The 17,872-nt window shown below is 37.9% G+C and overlaps 1 protein-coding gene across 2 annotated transcripts in view; it reads left to right on the top strand.

Annotated features, from left to right (window-relative positions):
* The window catches only part of adamts7 (a disintegrin-like and metallopeptidase (reprolysin type) with thrombospondin type 1 motif, 7), a 76,161-nt gene that overhangs the window by 16,198 nt on the left and 42,091 nt on the right, over positions 1 to 17,872 (top strand). For both annotated transcript variants that reach the window (XM_085157210.1, XM_085157205.1), the window contains exons 5-10: positions 3,789 to 3,872; positions 4,279 to 4,403; positions 5,559 to 5,708; positions 8,886 to 9,029; positions 13,674 to 13,818; positions 17,323 to 17,415. In XM_085157210.1, the coding sequence (XP_085013336.1) occupies positions 3,789 to 3,872; positions 4,279 to 4,403; positions 5,559 to 5,708; positions 8,886 to 9,029; positions 13,674 to 13,818; positions 17,323 to 17,415 (741 nt within the window). The remainder of the gene's footprint in view (positions 1 to 3,788; positions 3,873 to 4,278; positions 4,404 to 5,558; positions 5,709 to 8,885; positions 9,030 to 13,673; positions 13,819 to 17,322; positions 17,416 to 17,872) is intronic.

Below are 17,872 nucleotides of genomic sequence, written 5' to 3'. Positions count from 1 at the left end.
GATTTGACTGGGGAAAAGAAAGAGGGAAAGACAAACAGCGGAGAAGAGGGACGGGGATAAAGGGCAAAAAACAACAAAATAAGCAGACAAAAAATACATATATCAATCACCTGGATCACCTGTTGAGAAAGAAAAAAGAGAAAACAAGCTGAAGAAAAAAAAAGAGCAATACAATAAACAACATCACGATGATATATGGAAATATAACAGTAAATACTAAATATTAAACATTATTGTGCAGCACGTAAGATCGACAGCGCACAGTGTGCTTTGAGGTAGGAGCCAAAAAGGGTGTCGTTTGTGTGTGTGAGCACCCGTGTGTACACCTGTGAGCATGGACGCGCTTGTTTTTTAAAAGGTTCCTTCATGTAATGATCTGCTAGAGGGTGTGGGGGGGCCACAGCCCCGTCCTCCAGGGCATGAAGCAGGTATGGAGGAGACAGACATCCAGAGGCCCTCAGAACACAAGAGCCCAAGGAAGACCAACAGAGGGGCAGCCACGCCACTATCCCAAAAGAGCTGAGGAGAGTCCCAGATGAGGGGTCACTCAGCAGCCGTGGAGCAGAAGCCAGGGGGGTTGCAGTGACGTGCCCGTGAGCTCCGCTGGCAGCGGATAGCTGCCGTGTCCATCTTGTCGTTGCCTGCAAGCGAGGGAGGGAGAGTTGTGTTCAGTGAAGGAGAGCGGCGAGGCAGAGTAACGTTGCGTAGAGACAAGAGAGGCAAACTTGCGGCTCCGCAAGTATAATTATAATGTAACATATACTGTATCAATATAAACGATATTGTCACATAAAAAAATATATCGATATATTTAAAAACTCGATATATATCACCCAGTCCTACCAAATACTGCTTGTCAATAAATCAACCAATTCATTTTGTACCTCTGAAAATGGGGGACTGTCTATAAAAATATGTAAGTAGGGAGGACGCAACTAGGCCATTTTATCTCACCCAAAAGGGGATTTGTGTCTCCAGGGAATGTGTTAACCACTACACTGTGGAGGCACTATTGGACAAATGTTTTGATAGATTTAAACTAATATTAGCACATAGAGGAATAGTGTTAGAATTTATTTTAATGTAGAGTTGAAGGATGAATATCTGGCGCGTTTTGATTGAAAATTTTCAGATTTTCTTTAAAGCATCATGATAAAAAGACTTTTTTTTCTCTCCTTTTTTTCCAACCATGTCACGCCACAACTCTGCAATCATTGTTATTCCTATATCGTATTCATGGGTCTAGTAAAGTGACTTCACTATTACTGAGTAGCGCATGAGGGAGTTTTCCAAATTAGTGCCATGTTGACTCAGACCGCAGCACCTGAAAGTTCTATCAGAGGACATAATATCAGGAAATGCAATTCACTGACAGAAAAGGACACAGATATACTGACCTAGCACACAGTAATACAAGGAGGAAGCAGCTATTATTCTCCACATCCTCCTGCGGTTCTTTTTTAAATTTCTTTACAGTGTTACATAGCAGCTTACATAGCTTTGAACTTTAAACGCCCAAACAATTCAGTTTTGCAAAAACAAGCTTGCAGAGCTTCAAGGGAAACGAACCGTTCAAACAATGTCATCATCTTCCTCATCCGCCAGTTGCTCCATTGTCTCCTCACCAGCGATGTCTTGAAATTGTCAACCATGCAAGAGGCTCATGTTTTCTGTCTTCTGCTGTTTTCTGTGCACACAGAGTAAGGATTTATGAAAAAAACATAACCCACAGCGCAGCCAATCGAATGGAAAATCATTGTGTATTCACAAGGATGACACCCTCGTATCACTTTGAGCTAACAGTCGAGCGAAACATTAGCACAGCACTCTGTGGGCCGAGGGGAAACGCGTTACAACAACAGCACATTGTTGTGGAGAAAAATGCACGAGCTTTAAAAAGCCACAGCTTTGTTTGTACTCACAAGTTACAGAGTAGGAAAAAGTGGATAAAGATGATATGAAATGATGATAAGGTTGTTTAACAAAAATGTTGCTGTTGTTTGTTATATGCACTGAAAATATCTGTGAATGACACAACAGTGAGGTTATAAAAATAATTTTTGATGAATGAAGTCTTTTATCGGTGCCGGAGTTATTCGGCAGTGAAATACACTTTAAACGAGGCATTTCTTGGTTTAGAAAAACTGGAGATTCACATAGTATGAACCATGAATACACAATTAATTTTAAAATGTAAAATTCAGTCTTTGTTAAAATAAACTTCCATCTGAATTACAATGACTTTCGCAGCCTGGATCAGTGTAGCAGTGGAACGAACCGCATCCAATAAACAATCATAGTTACAGAATGCTTGTTTATAGCTGTTCAGAAGAGAGGTAGTCAAAGGCAGGAGAAAGGTTGACCTTTTTGTAAACAGGGGCAGAATGTGATTTTTGTACAAACCACGATCGTGTGTTTCAATGGTCTCCTCTCAGAGGCATTCATGGTGCGGTATGTGAGGAAGAAAATAAGGCAATATAGAGGGAAGAGTTGAATTCCTGCTTCACCTCTGCAAAACTAACCTGCTGCTAAGTTAGGAAACAAATGGTCAAATTCAGACACCCCAGTTCCAGACTTGTACTACATCCCAAAAATCATACTGTCTGAAGCACACTTTCTTTTTAATGCTAAAGCAATAATCCCAACCTGTTGTAAGCAGCTTTTCATGCTTGAAAAATGCATCGAAACCTGCTGCTCTATCAGTCTCTGTTGATAGTGATGGTTAGAGTTTTATATCCCAGCGAGTTCCTTCCACCTCTCAGGCCTTTCTTTCATGCTTCTCATTTCTGGTTTCTCAAATCAACTGACCAACAAAGATCTGAGGTGATTTCCTTTCACGCTTCTCACTTCAGATTTCACGAATCAATTGATCTCCCTCCCTGTTCTTTAGTAATTAACCTCATGCTGCTTTCTGCCCTTTGTAAAGGATTTCCTCGTGGAAATGGAAAACAGGCTAGCATTTATATACAGCTTTTCTACTTGCACTCAGAGATCTTTAGGCTACAAGAACACTGACTAATGCATTCATCCAGCTCTTTATTTTTGCACTAAAAGCACTTTATTTACATCAAACCTTTACCCCAACCCAGAGCCTTTTTGGTGCATGGTGACTGTGCCACTGTTAAAGCTACTGACTAACTCTTTAAATTTTGGTACTTTAGACATAAATAACCTTGTGACAAAGTGCTCAAGGGAACCATATTTGAAAAAAATAGAAGAGTTTAGGGTCATACTTTTTACATCCTCCATATTCCCTGAGTGTAAACCAGAAACCCAAAGGTGAAAAATTACATCAGATGTTGTGTTGCTGTTTGTGTGCATACCACTACTGACGTGTTTCGCTTTAAATGTGCATAATTACAGGCTATAATTATTTCTTTTTAAATACCAGGGTACTTAGGCTTTTGATAGTTAAAGAGACTAGCTGTAATAAATAGATTTGAAAGCTTTGATGTTAAGAGGTTAAAAGTATTAAAAAGCTGTACAGGTACCCGCTCACAGACTCCCTTTGAAAATTCAGATCATGACTCGCGCATAGAAAAACATTGAAAGGCTGGGGGAAAAGGTTTCTAAAAAAATAAATATTTGTAAAATGCAAATGATAATTTATGTTGACAATGAAGAATTGAAAACTGCAAATTATTAACTGAAAAGGTCTAGGCTGATACTTTAGCTAGGGTGTCAGTTTGAGCATAAATGTGTTTAATAAATGAAAATCCAGCAGTCAAGTTTATTTTTCTAGCCATTGCCCTGATTTTAATATAGTGTTAAAAGAAGTTTTCTTCCAGGTTGCAGGTCTCTACAGAGACGCCAGTATTGGGAATGCAATCAACATCGTGGTTGTTCGACTCATCCTGCTGGAGAAGGACGAGGTAAAAACAAATTTCTGTATGTTAATGAAGGGTGGTTTTATTAGTTTCCATATAAAGAGTCAAATCCAAAATTCCTGACCACAGAAATTCTTCAATAGTTTGGTGTCCTGAAAGTACTCTCTGGGTTTCTTTCCATTTAATGAATGAAATCCCATTCAGAATGACTAAAAACTACTAAACATTACTTGCTTTTAGGTTCTTGGGTGCAGTCAATACTTGCAACTTGTAACTATGCAATAAATAAATGAAAATGGGTTTTCCATTTCAGTTTATAGCCATATTTATCTCTGTGCTGTGCACTTATTCCGGGCAATTTTGTGTACTTAGTGTGCATTAGCTGCTAATGATTGATTTGTCTGCTGTTATGTTTTCTTCTCTTCATCTGATTGTGACATGTTGCCGATAGGATGACTTGAAGATTACACACCACGCTGACAACAGCTTAAACAGCTTCTGTAAGTGGCAAAAGAAACTCAACATGAAAGGGGACGAGCAGCCGCTCCACCACGATGTCGCTGTTCTGCTCACCAGGTACCACATACACCCGACTCACTGCTTTCCTTCATAGTACATTTATCTTTTTACTGTTTGAGCCCAAAGCCCAGCTATGCGTGTAATGTGAATATTGGTGTGCAAGTGGCAATCATAAAGTTTCCTGTTTAAATTAAGCCCTGTGGCAACGTGAAATCACACAATGGTGACTAAACCTATGGCTCACTGATTAGAATATTACTAAATTTATATACTTGCAGTTTTGCAAAGCGAGTGTCTGTGGCGACCCTTACAGCTAATGCAAGGTGAATATCAAAAATGAACCAAAGAGTACCACAGTCATTTCTGCATTATTCAACAGGGCATCAATTTGTGATATTGCAGGGCGTAATGGAACAAGAAGACGCAGCCTCAGCTTTTACATGAAAAGTAGCCGGGGAGAACTGCTTTTACTCAGCCCTGCAGTTTATGGGCTGTGCAGCTTGAAATCAGATCATGTTTTTTTTCTCAAGACAATGACAAAAGGCCAACTAATGCCTGATTTTGTTATTAAAACTAAAATTATTTAGTTCCCTTTAGAATTCAATGTTAATAACATTCAACCAAGATTGAAATGTCTGTGATATGACTGAGATTTTGTTTGCACGACCTTTCTCTACTGTCACAGTTCAGAAGTAATAGTTTGACTTTTTGGAAAAGACACTTGTACAGTATTGTACAAAAGTACTGTGCCCACACATTTTTTGTAGTTTGCCTCCAAGCAGTACCTAACCAATTTCAGAGGAATGTTTTTTGTCAGTTAAGCCGCTTGATAATGACCTATGACGCACTTAACTCAAGGGATGAACCAGCGTTGTGGTCACACATCTTAGCAAAGAGCCAATTTTAAATTGTATCTTTAGGCACTAATTTAATAACAACCTGCCAAAAAACAAATTGTTTGTTTCAATTTCTTTACTCGAAATCTATGAAATATGCCAAAAAAAGAGAAAAAAACACTGTTTGACAGACATAAAACAGTATCTTTGCGACATCAAGGTGATTCCTGAAGAGCTGTTACCCAAAAACTTGGCATATTTCAGCATAATGTGCAGTGCGTCCTTAAAAAATGTAGGAAACTGGACTATTTTGTAATCATTGCTTCACCCCCTTCTTCTGATATGTGACCAACAGTCTGTCGTCTTCTTTCCACAGAAAGGACATCTGCGCATCCGTCAACACACCTTGTGAAACCCTGGGTCTGTCGCATGTGGCGGGAATGTGTCAGCCGCATCGCAGTTGCAGCATTAGCGAGGACACGGGCCTCCCACTGGCTTTCACTGTAGCACACGAGCTAGGACACAAGTAAGGTTTTGGTGCATGCACACATACAAACACAATCATCAGCCTCTTTATAAAACATGAAGCTTGATCCTGGAGTCGACTTTTCATATTCTAAAATAAATCCATTATAACACTGGATATGTAAAAAAAAAACATCAATACATTTTTTTTAAAGAAAATCATATTTTCTTGAAATGTTCTACTTTTTTTCATCCATGTCTGTAATTATTACTAAATTACTATTTTTTTTTTCATTACAACATTACACATTACAACTGTACTTTACTAAGATCTTCTTAAATATCACCCTTTCTTCTTTTAACTAATGGTCTAATAACAATAGACCGAGCAATAAAGAAAAATAGTACGACACAAGACGCTAAATAATAGATTAACACATGAAATAAAAGCAACACTCTAAAGTGATCTCATCTGAAACAAATGATATTTGAAAATTGTCTAAGTGTTTAATTATGTAATTATCAGCAAAGTTGCCCTCGTCAGGTATTAATTTTAACAGGATGAAACAACCTTGGAAGACAAAATAATTGATATTCCAAAGCAACCAGTTTGCTGAGAACATTAGTGCTTTCTGCTCAATTTGAACTTATTTTAATTTAATTAGATTTTTGCCCTCTGTTTGTTTATTGGTCAATTAACCAAACTGTTTAAACATTAACACAAATTAAAAAAAATAAAAGTTACCTTGCTGCTACAGCCGCATAATCCTCGAGCACAGACTGCTATTTGTATTGGGCTAGTGCAGCACTCATTCAAAGAGTGTCTGCTCAGAACTGGCTGTTATTGGCTTAAAGTAAGAGCGAGTGCTTGAAGTCAGTTGTCGCCACATAAATAGAACGTGTTATTAAATTCGCAGCTGATTCAGGCTGCCCACATTTAGTTGTAAAGCAGAAACGAGGGAAAAGTCTCGTTAATGTGCCCAGAAGAAAGAACGAGCCAGTGCTCATGTGAATATGTAAGTCCAGTAAGTCCGGTTTAATAAAGAGCAGCTAATGCAAACAACATTTATAATCAAGATTTGTGAATGAAGAATAAACTTATATAGTAGATTTTGTTGACATAAAAAATATGGAGGACTGCACAACCAAACAACTCTATGCCCGACGCTGCCTGTCCTTGGTCCACAGCAATACACGCATCAAATCTGCGGTGGATTGGATGAGCTGTTGTTGAGAAAAGCAAACAACAGGTGCACACACACACACACACACACGCAAGAGCTGAGTATCTCATTATGCTCTTATTGTCGCTTGGACTCCATCTACACACAACTACACAAAACCTTGCTGTTTTGAAAAGGCGACTGCTATGAGCATACGCACCAAAAAAGTGTGTGTGTGTGTGTGTGTGTGTGTGTGTGTGTGTGTGTGTGTGTGTGTGTGTGTGTGTGTGTGTGTGTGTGTGTGTGCGTTGCAGGTAAATGATATAGCAACCTCTCCAAAGTGAACCCGAGGACCAGCTTGGTTATAGATAATGTAAAATGTATTTTAAAAATGTATTTTATCATTCATCGCACAACCAAACAACTCACTCCTGCATGTTCTCGGATCTATGTCAACACACACATCGGGTCTGAGGTAGATCGGACGGACTGCTGTTGAGAAAAGCAAACAAGAGACACGCGAAGGAGTCGAGTCTTTCATTATAGTCTTATTGTCACCTGGACTGCATCTATACAATCATAAATCACACCCTCTTCAAGCTAATTCAACTTGACTCCTGTGACTTGAAAGAGTGAGTGGTCGATAGGTTAATTTATGTCTTAATTACTGTACTCAGCTCAACCTATACTACAAGTGTGTACTTGTACTACTTTTATTAAGTCACCTTAGGAACTTTGTCCTTGAAAATGTGCTGAACAGACCCTATTTTTCACAATATCTGGTTTGTTTGGTTTTACCCTTGAATATATGTCGAGGTTATTTTCTTGAAGGATTGAACAGGTCTTAGGCTGAAGGGAGACAAGGGTGTTCTTAATATGACGACAAAATTAATTCAGAGCATGAAAGGCTATGAAAGTTATTTTCTTCATTCAAAACCACAATGGTACAATTAGACTGCTTAAAAGGGTAAAAAGAAAATATTGTATATATTTGTGTTATTGCCTGTGTTTTATATTATGTGATTGGTCTGATTGTTTGGTTTTTTGCCACTTTATTGAGGGTCTTTTTTATATTACTGATAAGGATACTGTATTTCTTCCAGTTACCATGAAAATCCTACATCACTGTCTCCTGCTACTATATTGTATAAACATGGTGCTGCGAATCATCTTAAAAAAGCTGTTGTATTGTAAAGTTATATTATTACCCAGGAAAACAGCTATTCTAGATGGAATATGTCTACTAGAGTATAACAGAAAGCCATATCCTTTTTACAGGGTCTCTGGCTAAAATTGAGAAAATTAATGCTGCTATGCTTTGTTGAAACAAAGAAAAACTATAATACTGAAATACACATGATCATACATGTAATTGTTTGATCAAGCTTCATTTATGATTTTAATGATTTAAGGAAGTCAGATTAGTTTGTCTAAGGTTTTCTTCATGCTCATTCATCGATAAGCAAAGCGCAGATTTTTCAATTCAAAATTAAAATCCAAACTTGTTCTTGGAACTCGTCACATGTTAAAAGAAGTTACATGTTAAAACCCCAATTTCATTTAAAAATTATTTCCTAGAAAATGATGATGAAATGCATTTGCTGTACTTGGAAGAAGCAGATTTTCTTTTGCGCGCTCATCTTTTCTTAATCGACATCCATCAGATTTTGAAAAACTTGCAGCCAGTCATCGCTGAAGTTATCTAAGAAAATAGATCCTAGCGCTCCAGATAAAGAGAAAAAGAAATTCAGGCTAAAAAGAAGGGGTGAATGGCCTTTTCCTCATCATATTCACATTAGTAATGTTTGTGTAGTCACGCTCTCTGCAAGAAGAAAGAAACTCTGTGTCTCTTGTAAATGAGATATTAAGTCTCAGTGGGACTACCTGGATAAACAAAGGTTACATAAATAAAAAAGTTCTGCCTGCTTTGATGTATTTTAAACATGTGGAGTGCTCATAATTCTTTGTTATACTACACATGCGGCGCTTTACCTTGATATACGTGCTACATGCTGTGCCCCCTCACTTTAATTGCTTTTTTTCCTTTTTTTGTGAATTGTTCCTTTTTATCACAGTTTTGGGATTCAGCATGATGGCAGCGGTAATGACTGTGAACCCGTTGGGAAACGACCTTTCGTCATGTCTCCACAGCTCCTGTACGGCACCTCTTTGCCCAGGTGGTCACGCTGCAGTCGCCAATACATCACCCGCTTCCTAGAGTGAGTGCCTGTTTGTTCTGTATGACTGTGCTGCTGTGTAACATACATGTATATAGGCTTGAGGATTCATGTGCCCTAAACTTTTTTGGATTTCCCTGCAGTTTCCCTGTTTGCTGTAATCTGTCGCCAACATCTAGAACCATTAGCAGATCACAAAACTAAACCATCACTACATAATAAAACTTCCTGACCAAGATACACTGAAAATAAGTTTCATAACACTGTTTCAAATGACCTTTAACATTAGAGCCCTTTGGGTAATAATGGCTTTTCACAATAGTACAGAAGAGAGGCTGTTCTTCACTGCTGAATGCTTTTATTACTGTGGCAATGTTATCTTAGAAAAGTATTTATATTGAAGGGCAATGGCCACGTCATTGTTAAACCCCCTAAGGTCAGCAGCACAGTTAACCCTCTCAAGGCAGGCGTTGCCGATTTGCAACAGTTAAAAACTAACAACCTGATTACCCCACATACATATTTTATGAGTTTTTTTTACTCAGAAGTACCACTGCAGGACTTGGTTGTGCATTAGCAACAAAAAGTTTAATTTGAGCATGAGAGGGTTAATGCTGCCCACTTACTTTAGTGACTGACATTTAAAAAAAGGCCCTCTAACCCACCTCTCTTCTACATCTGATAGTCAAATAGTGACCCAGGACTAGTAACTGTGACTTCTAACTTCATTTAAAGCTCACTGGACAGTCAGTAATTCATATGTGATGAAGTTGAGTAAAAGCCTAAATAGAGTGCTTCTTTTTCTTGAATCAAAGCTTTGTTTAAATGGATTTTGAAACAAACATGTCTGTCTGTGACTGTCTTTAGTGAGCTTTTTACATCATGTACTGATATCAGTTTTGCAATGTTCCAGTTGAACTGTGCAGTTTTTGGGCTTGTCTTGCCAATATTAACTTATACTCAATATTATTAAATTATTGATAATAATATTTGATAAAAACAATGCAGTAGTGTAACTTTCAGTATATGGCTGTATACCCCATCATACGTTCCATCATCTGGCTACTTTTACACTACAGTCTGCCAGTGTCTCTCAGCTGTACAGACAGCTGCTACCATCAAAGACTTGATTCTTGCTTCAGCAGCACATGTGCTGAACGTCTCAAATATTTCACCAGAACTGCCCCAGTTTCTTTGCTCCGAGCATCTGGAATTCATTTAGTGGGTGTTCAGCTACTTGACAGTATCGTCTACTTGACTCCACTGTGGGAGTTCACAGTGATATTTACACTTGTGGGAGTTTGCGGCACAAAAGCCAGTGGTTTGTGTGTTTATATGAGTTATATGTGTTTAATTTGTGTGTCTGTTTCTGACAGATAGTTTAAAGTGGGGAAAAAAAGTCTAAAACCACTTAAAACCAGCACTTCCAGTTAGTTCAGTCAGTATGTGTTTTAATCAAAACAAACCCGCCTATATGTATTTTGCAATATTTTGACTATAGTGTGTTAGCATATATTTTAGCATTGTGCTCAAAGCCACAATGCATTAAATCCTGGTTAACGTGAGGTTTTATTTTTCTTTCCATTTTATTCACTTAACTCTACCCATCTCACCCCATTTTTCTCTGCCACGTCTCTGCCGCTGACTGAAAGACAAAGCCTCTATTGTATATATAGCTTCATTTGTCCCAGCAGGCCTCCATAGCTCGCACTGCTTCAGAGGTCTGATCTGTAGGTGTCATTTCATGTGGAAAGTGAAAGGTCACACTGAGCTGACGACTGATATAATCACATAGATGGGCTACTAAACAGAGCCTCGCTTAAATGTCCAGACTGCTGAAAGAAGCCTTAAGATAGCTCACACATAACAGTGTATGGATGGATGGATGGATAGATGGATCTGATAGAGCCAAACAAAACTTGGGTCATCACTAATACCTCTAAGATTAACACAGTGATGACTATGGCTAGAGGCATGCATTAGACTTTCATGTTGTCCATCTATGTACACTGATGGGGGGGTGGTATTGAACATCATATCCCAAATCAGAAGACAAGATTTTTTTTTTGCCCTTCTTTGAAATTGTAAAGGACACTGGATTGTTGACAATTACATTGTTTTCAATTATGAATTCTTAAAGGTTCTAGATGGTGAAAGAGCTGGTATTTTATTAGCGCTAAAATAAGAGTCTCCATCAAGATAAAGTTATGATGGCCCTGTGTTAAGTAATGTGAGCTTTGTAACATGATTTTTAGCTGCATGTATCTAGTTATGCTGTTAAATAATACAGCCTGGAAACACACTTGAAAATCAAAAATAACAAAAGTAAATAACCAAAACTGTCATCCTTCACTTGTTTGTAATGCTTTAATTTAAAAAGATAATAAGCATGTGTCACTGAAACTGTGATTAAATGGTAAATGGAGTGCTGCCTCTGTAGCACTTTTCTACTCATACTGGGCAAAAAACAAGTGACCTCTGTCAAATTGCAAGCGCTGACTTGTAATGTACAAAGAGTATTTTTCCACAACTAGGTCCAGGTGTTGCCCTTTCACAGATTTACAGGACTTGAACTGCATTTTTATGGGGGGGTGGCACCTGAGCAGAGCAAGCAGGAAGCAAGATACTTACAACTCATTCATGTTCTCATGTGCAGTTAAGCAGGGTTATGTCTGAAAAAGTTCAAGCCTGAAGTGCATGTGTGAAAACAACTAAATTTATTATGAATCTGGACAGACTTTGATGTAAGCTGCAACCTGACTGGTTGGTAAAGAGAGCAGCTCTGGAGACATCAAAGACTGAATGAAACTACTTGTTGTAATGTGACAGAGGCCACTTTTCATCTTTCTATTGTGTATATGTTTTTTCTTTTCTTTTTTTCTGCTACTGCACATACATGAGATTGTTTGACTCTCTTGAGTGCTTTGAGTGCTCAGTTGGAGTAGAAAAGTATAAGTACCAGTCCATTTACCATTTAATGTTATTAGCCAATTCACATGCTTATTACCATTTTGATTAAAGCATTAAAGACCAATGCAGGACAACTCTTTCGGGTTCACTAAAGCAGAACTGTTATTTTTGGTTTTAAATGCAGTTATTTAGCAGCTTGACCAAAGATGTAGCTAAAGCTCACATTACTTAACATCATCACAACTTTATCTTCGCGGAGATCAAAGTCCTGGTAAATTTCAATCGACAGTGTGATTCATCCTTACATCAAACAACTTTTTTCCTTGGCCGACACTCTTAAACCAGGATATTGATGGATTTGTCTGCTATTGTCATGATATAGAGGGTTTTTTAGCTGAAAAACACGTGGTCCAACAAGCTTGACAGGAGGACTATCAATTAGCTATTTAGCGCCATCGCCAGGCTAACATAGGCCAAGTGTTTCCAAGTGTTCAAGCTCTATATATTTTAGTGATTGGTTAGGATAATTCGAGTCTCCTAAAATGATGCATGCAGATTTGTTGGCTGCACATATATGATGTGAATCTCTCATTCTGCTCGTTGGAAACCAGTGTGAGATGATTGAGTAGATCTGCAGTTTCTGATCTACTACGAACTTGTCTGGCACCAACAGCCAGGTTTCAAGTCTTTTAAATAATCTTTCATACCCACTGAGAAGTGGCTGATGACTATATTTTGTAAGTTTATGTTATATTTATCTGTACCCATATACTTATTTCTAAAAAGCGTGTCTCACACAAGGTAAGACTAGTAAGTTTTGCAAATCTCTCTTAAATACACATATAAAGATGGATATAAATATAAATTGAATCAATAAAGAAGATTTTTCTGTATATGACAGAAGGATATGTTTTTAGCCTCACAGCTGACTGAATGTCTTCTTAACTGAGCAAGTTCTAAGAAACACAGCTTGTCATTATTAACAAGACAAAACTGTATGTATTTCTATTCTACATGTGTAAATCTGTTCTGGTGATGCATCAATGATAATGTATCTGCCAGTGTGAGGTAAGTCAAGAGGAAGATGACCTTACTCTGAGGATCCTTCTTTGCATCACCTTCATGGGGCTCGAAATTCTTGTGTTACTAAAAACAAAATACAGGACAAAGTAAACCAAATCACTTATCTTTCTCCTCATCTTCCACTTGACACTGTGATGCCTGTAAATAATTTTTCTGTTGGAGTCTATAATTATACTTGACTGCCGTAATCACATAATTAAACACTCGCACGTTGATTGTCAAGCTGTGGATGAAGTGGGAAAGAGAAATGCTCTTTTGAATGAAATGTCATGCAGAGAATATATGCCTGCAGTTGATTATTATATTCAGATGGGCTTTGTAGCTGTGTATCAACTGTGGTTTTCTGAAACTTTTCCGCCTTTTAATTGCAGTGCCCTCATCTAAGTTGTCATTTGTAGGTATTTGTATAGCCACTGAGTTGTGCAAGGGCTAGTGTTACTCCCACATTAAGTTTTTAAAGCTATAACTTGTCAAAATTTGTACGTTCGGCATGTTTTTTCCTAAAGACAATCAATAAATGAAACCCTCAGGGTTTAGTAATAACCAATGTAGCCTTTGTTATTGTACATTTGCTTCAGTCAACTATATAAAGAAATCAGAAAAGTTGTACTATACTCCACAGCCGCTGACATTTTCATAAACTGTGATCATTTCATTCTTTTCTCTAACTTCTACCTTCCTCCTCCCTCGCAGCCGTGGCTGGGGCTGGTGCCTCGATGATGCCCCAGTGAAGGATAGGTTGTCTCTATCTACGGTGCTTCCTGGCGTTCTGTACAGTGCTGTCCATCAGTGTCGGCTCCAGTATGGATCAGGATCCCTGCTCTGTGATGACATGGATGTAAGATTCTCTAAAATTACACAATTAAATGATAGTCTTTGTCCCGTAATCCTTAAAAATGTTCTTATGATGTTTTTGATCAACCCCAAAACCTTAACGACTGTTCCCTGATTCATCTTCTGTTCTTTCTTGACATGAGTTTCTTTTCTATGCACTATACATCCGTCTTTTTCCTTGGTTTTACTGTCTTATTTCTGACAAATTTTAAGGACATTAAATCACAATAGTGTGATTTAAAATATTACCCCACATAAACTGACTTTGGCAATATCTTTGGCCATTCCTCAGAACTGTCTGTCGGCTTGAATTAAACTAAGAGAACATATAAGGAAAACATTCTCCGCTCTGCACCAATTTCTGCGTTTCTTTAACCTCATTCCTCTGAGTGCAATGAAATAACAAAATGTTAATTCCAGCCTCACAACAACCACATAAATGTGTTGATTACAGTTATAACCTTTTAATAACACACAAGGCAAAAAAAAATAGCCTAAAGAACTAATCTAAATGGACTAAACAGCCATTTTAAAATAACAGTGGTATCAGTCAGTTTAATATTTATTGAGTTCTTCCATGTGGCTGTTTTCATTTTGTGTCCACGACATGTACGTTGTGTTTTAGAACACCTCAATTTTTCCAGTTATTTATTGCAAATCAAGTCGTTCAAGTCCAATGAATAGCTTCAAAGCTCCAAAACTTAAAAATAATTTACATTTCAGAATTATACAAAAAGGCCTTTTTCAGGGAACGCAAAATATGTTAACAATTTAAATCTGTTCTGCAGCAATAGAGGCTGATCAAGCCTTGAAAACTGGCGCTACTAATTCCTGCAGGCATTCCAACTTTTCTGGATTACTTACAAACCCCTCTGTCTGCATAAAGGCAGTGTGGGTGCACACCATGGTACCATACCCTCGTGAGCATCAGTTGAACAGTATTGTACTGCAGAAAGTAGTGTGTTGCTTCAAAAAGAAGAGAAGACTGAATCTAACATAGTGTGTCGCTGATAGTGGATAGACAAGCTGAGTGCTAAAGAAGCTCTTAACCTCGTCTGTTTGTACCTGACCTGACCTTTTGTTTTGGTTTCCTTGCTTCTTAAGTTATTTAACACTGACCTATGAATCATTCAAGCATAAAAAGGCTGAACCGGTGTTGTCTGTGCATAACAGGCAACCTAACAGAGAACTTTGTATATCACTGCATGATGTCCAGTGGGTCTTTAAAAGGATTTGAGGGAATTGGACTATTGGAGGAGAAAAAATGAAGTGGAAGGCCTAAAAAAAATATCTACAGTAGATGAACAATGTTGTCTTGTTCTTGAGACATGGGAACAAATTCACAAAAGACCTGACACGGGACCTCAATTCAATTCAATTCAATTTTATTTATATAGTCTATTTATATAGACCTGAGAAATGCATCTGGCTCTTGAATTTATCCATCTACTGTTCACTGAAGCCTCACCAGAAATGGTCTCAGTGGGAGGGAGGCTGTCAAGAAGCCATTCATAAGGAGGGGAAACTGGGAGACGAGGCTGAGGTATGCTAATTATAAAGGACCTGGACTGAAAATCAATGGCTTGAGCTTTTTGTACTTTGCTTCTGTTTTTTTAACCTTTAATTTAGAACCACAGCAAGTGCTGTATTTTTCTATTTCATTAACACCGGTAAAGCCAATTTATCTAACTTTGGTAAGGATAATAATACATTTATGCTTTTATTTAGTCAGGGAACACATGAAGACACAATAGTGGAATGACATGCAGCAAATGATCCAGCCAGCAGGGAAAGTCATGCTCCTTTGGGCATTTGTGTGTCCGCCACTCCCTTGGCATTGTTTCCCTCCCACCTTTTTTGACAAAGAGGGGAAAAAAAACACTCTTCATGGGGAGATTTTTTTGTGCAAAATAAATGTGAATTTATTTGAGTCCCCTCTCTTTTCAAAGCTCAAAGTACTTCAACGTTTAGCAGGGCTGCTGTTCTTTATGTCTGGGAGCACATATAAATAAATCATATACAGCCTCAAGCAACAGGGCCTTGAAAAGACTGGACAGATGAGGTGAGGACCACACACATGCATTTTCTTTATACGAACAATGCAAGAGCAGTAAAGTGTGTGGATTTTACAAGCGCCATCCTGACTGGAAAAACGACTGTGGGAGGCCGAGAGATTTACAACACCTACAGCCTACTGTTATGAAAATTCGATAAATCCCTTTTTGTTTTTTACAGCTTGTTTACACAGCTCTTGGAGTGCCCTGAGTTTTCTTGTAATCACATGCATTTATGTTAACACTGACAGACTTTTCATGGAATGACTGCTGTTTATAAAATTGTATATTTAGAGGAATCTGGGGCTACCTAACGCATGAAATGGTCTGTGTTTTTTAAATATTAAATTCACGCTTGTTTATTATACGATATCAACACACACAAAAATGCACAATATTTGTCACTTGTACTTGATTTTGAGTGAAATTTTTCCTTAAAAAATGTTTTAGTTGTGCGGTGCAAATCAAACCTGTTCTGGCATTTGAGGTTTTGGGGTTTTTTGCAGGTCAGAGTTCCTTTCACACCGTCAATCAGAGCATACAGCATGACCAGCATTACAGAAGAGTTAATAATTCTGGTGAATACACTCACTTGTCAGAGGCTGAAGCTGAACATGTTTGTACAGGAAATATGATGCTGTCGCTATAGGGGATGTTCAGCTTAGCTGAAATCAGGGTTGATCAGCCAGATATTTCTAAGGCTCATTGATTTTTATATCTGATCATCATTGGAGTTCTGAGGATTTCTTGGCCGAGCCACCTGATTAAGAGTTCTTAGTTTTTGGACCAGGCAAACAAACATATTTTAATAAGTCAATTATAGTTTTGTTTTTTGGGGGTTTTTATAGACAAAGTCAGGGCATGGACATCAGGTTAACTCTCAGTAATGGTATTGTAAATTTGTAACTTAAAAAAAAAAAATTAAATACATATTTCATAAAATGTTTTTTTTTTTTTTTACATATGATGCATAATGGATGACAGAGTGAAAGAATAGAAATCCGTTCATATAAGGCACTGTGGTGCATTTCTAGAAGAAGTCGATATCAGACATCCCTGCTGGATAGCTGCAACCGGTAATCCTTATCTGATCTGCCGTGTCTGAAGAGAGGACACATCTTATCACTCAGAGCAAGAGCAAACGTTAGGCTTTATGAGTGGCTATAGGCGTCATCTATCGTTATTAATAATATTATTTTGAACTACAGTTAAAAATATGGATATTTGGCATATAAGATAAGATGCTATCAACTCCAGTTACTCATAGAAGAGCATCAAACACGTATTATCTGCAAGGCAATATGAAAATGAATCAACATTCTTACATGCAACATTTTCAGTAAAATGCAATAGTTATGCCTGTCCACTATTTTTATACAGTATATACTTGTGTGATGTACAAGCAAAAAAAAGTGCTGTGGGTGTGAGATATTAATCTGTATTTGCTCTTCCAGAATGTATGCAGCACTCTGTGGTGCACTGTGGGAACAACCTGCCACTCAAAGCTGGATGGGGCTGTGGATGGAACGAGTTGTGGGGAGGACAAAGTGAGTTTTTCCTCTCATGACCGTGCCAGGAAGACGGTCGTGATGAGATTGCTTATATTGGTGTTGACAACTATCAGTTTTTTATATCTAGGAAGAAGAGTTTTGTATCTGGGTAGTCTTTTCTGTTTGCAGTATTGATTTGTATCTTTGTTTGACTGAGAATATTGGAGTCAACATATGGAAACAGGACAGTGTGATTGGTGAAGCATCCTTACAAAGTCAACCCCCATTCCTGCAAATAGTTGTTTAAATTTCTATTCCTCAAAGAAAGGAGTGTAAAAGCTGTACCCGTGAGTTTTTTTACTGACACGTCTTGTGTCATATTCAATGTAGTAAATAACACTAAATCAGTGGAGCAAGAGTACTCCCACTTTTCCATCATCCGCATTACTTAGAAGACAAAATACACAAGAGAAAAATCTAAATGTTGAGTTCAAACTGTCCTATGATCTTACCA

Source organism: Neolamprologus multifasciatus, chromosome 1 (genome assembly GCF_963576455.1).
Source record: "Neolamprologus multifasciatus chromosome 1, fNeoMul1.2, whole genome shotgun sequence".
Lineage (NCBI taxonomy): Eukaryota > Metazoa > Chordata > Actinopteri > Cichliformes > Cichlidae > Neolamprologus > Neolamprologus multifasciatus.
Note: the sequence above shows the minus strand (reverse complement) of the source record. Positions and strands in the feature narration are given on the sequence as shown.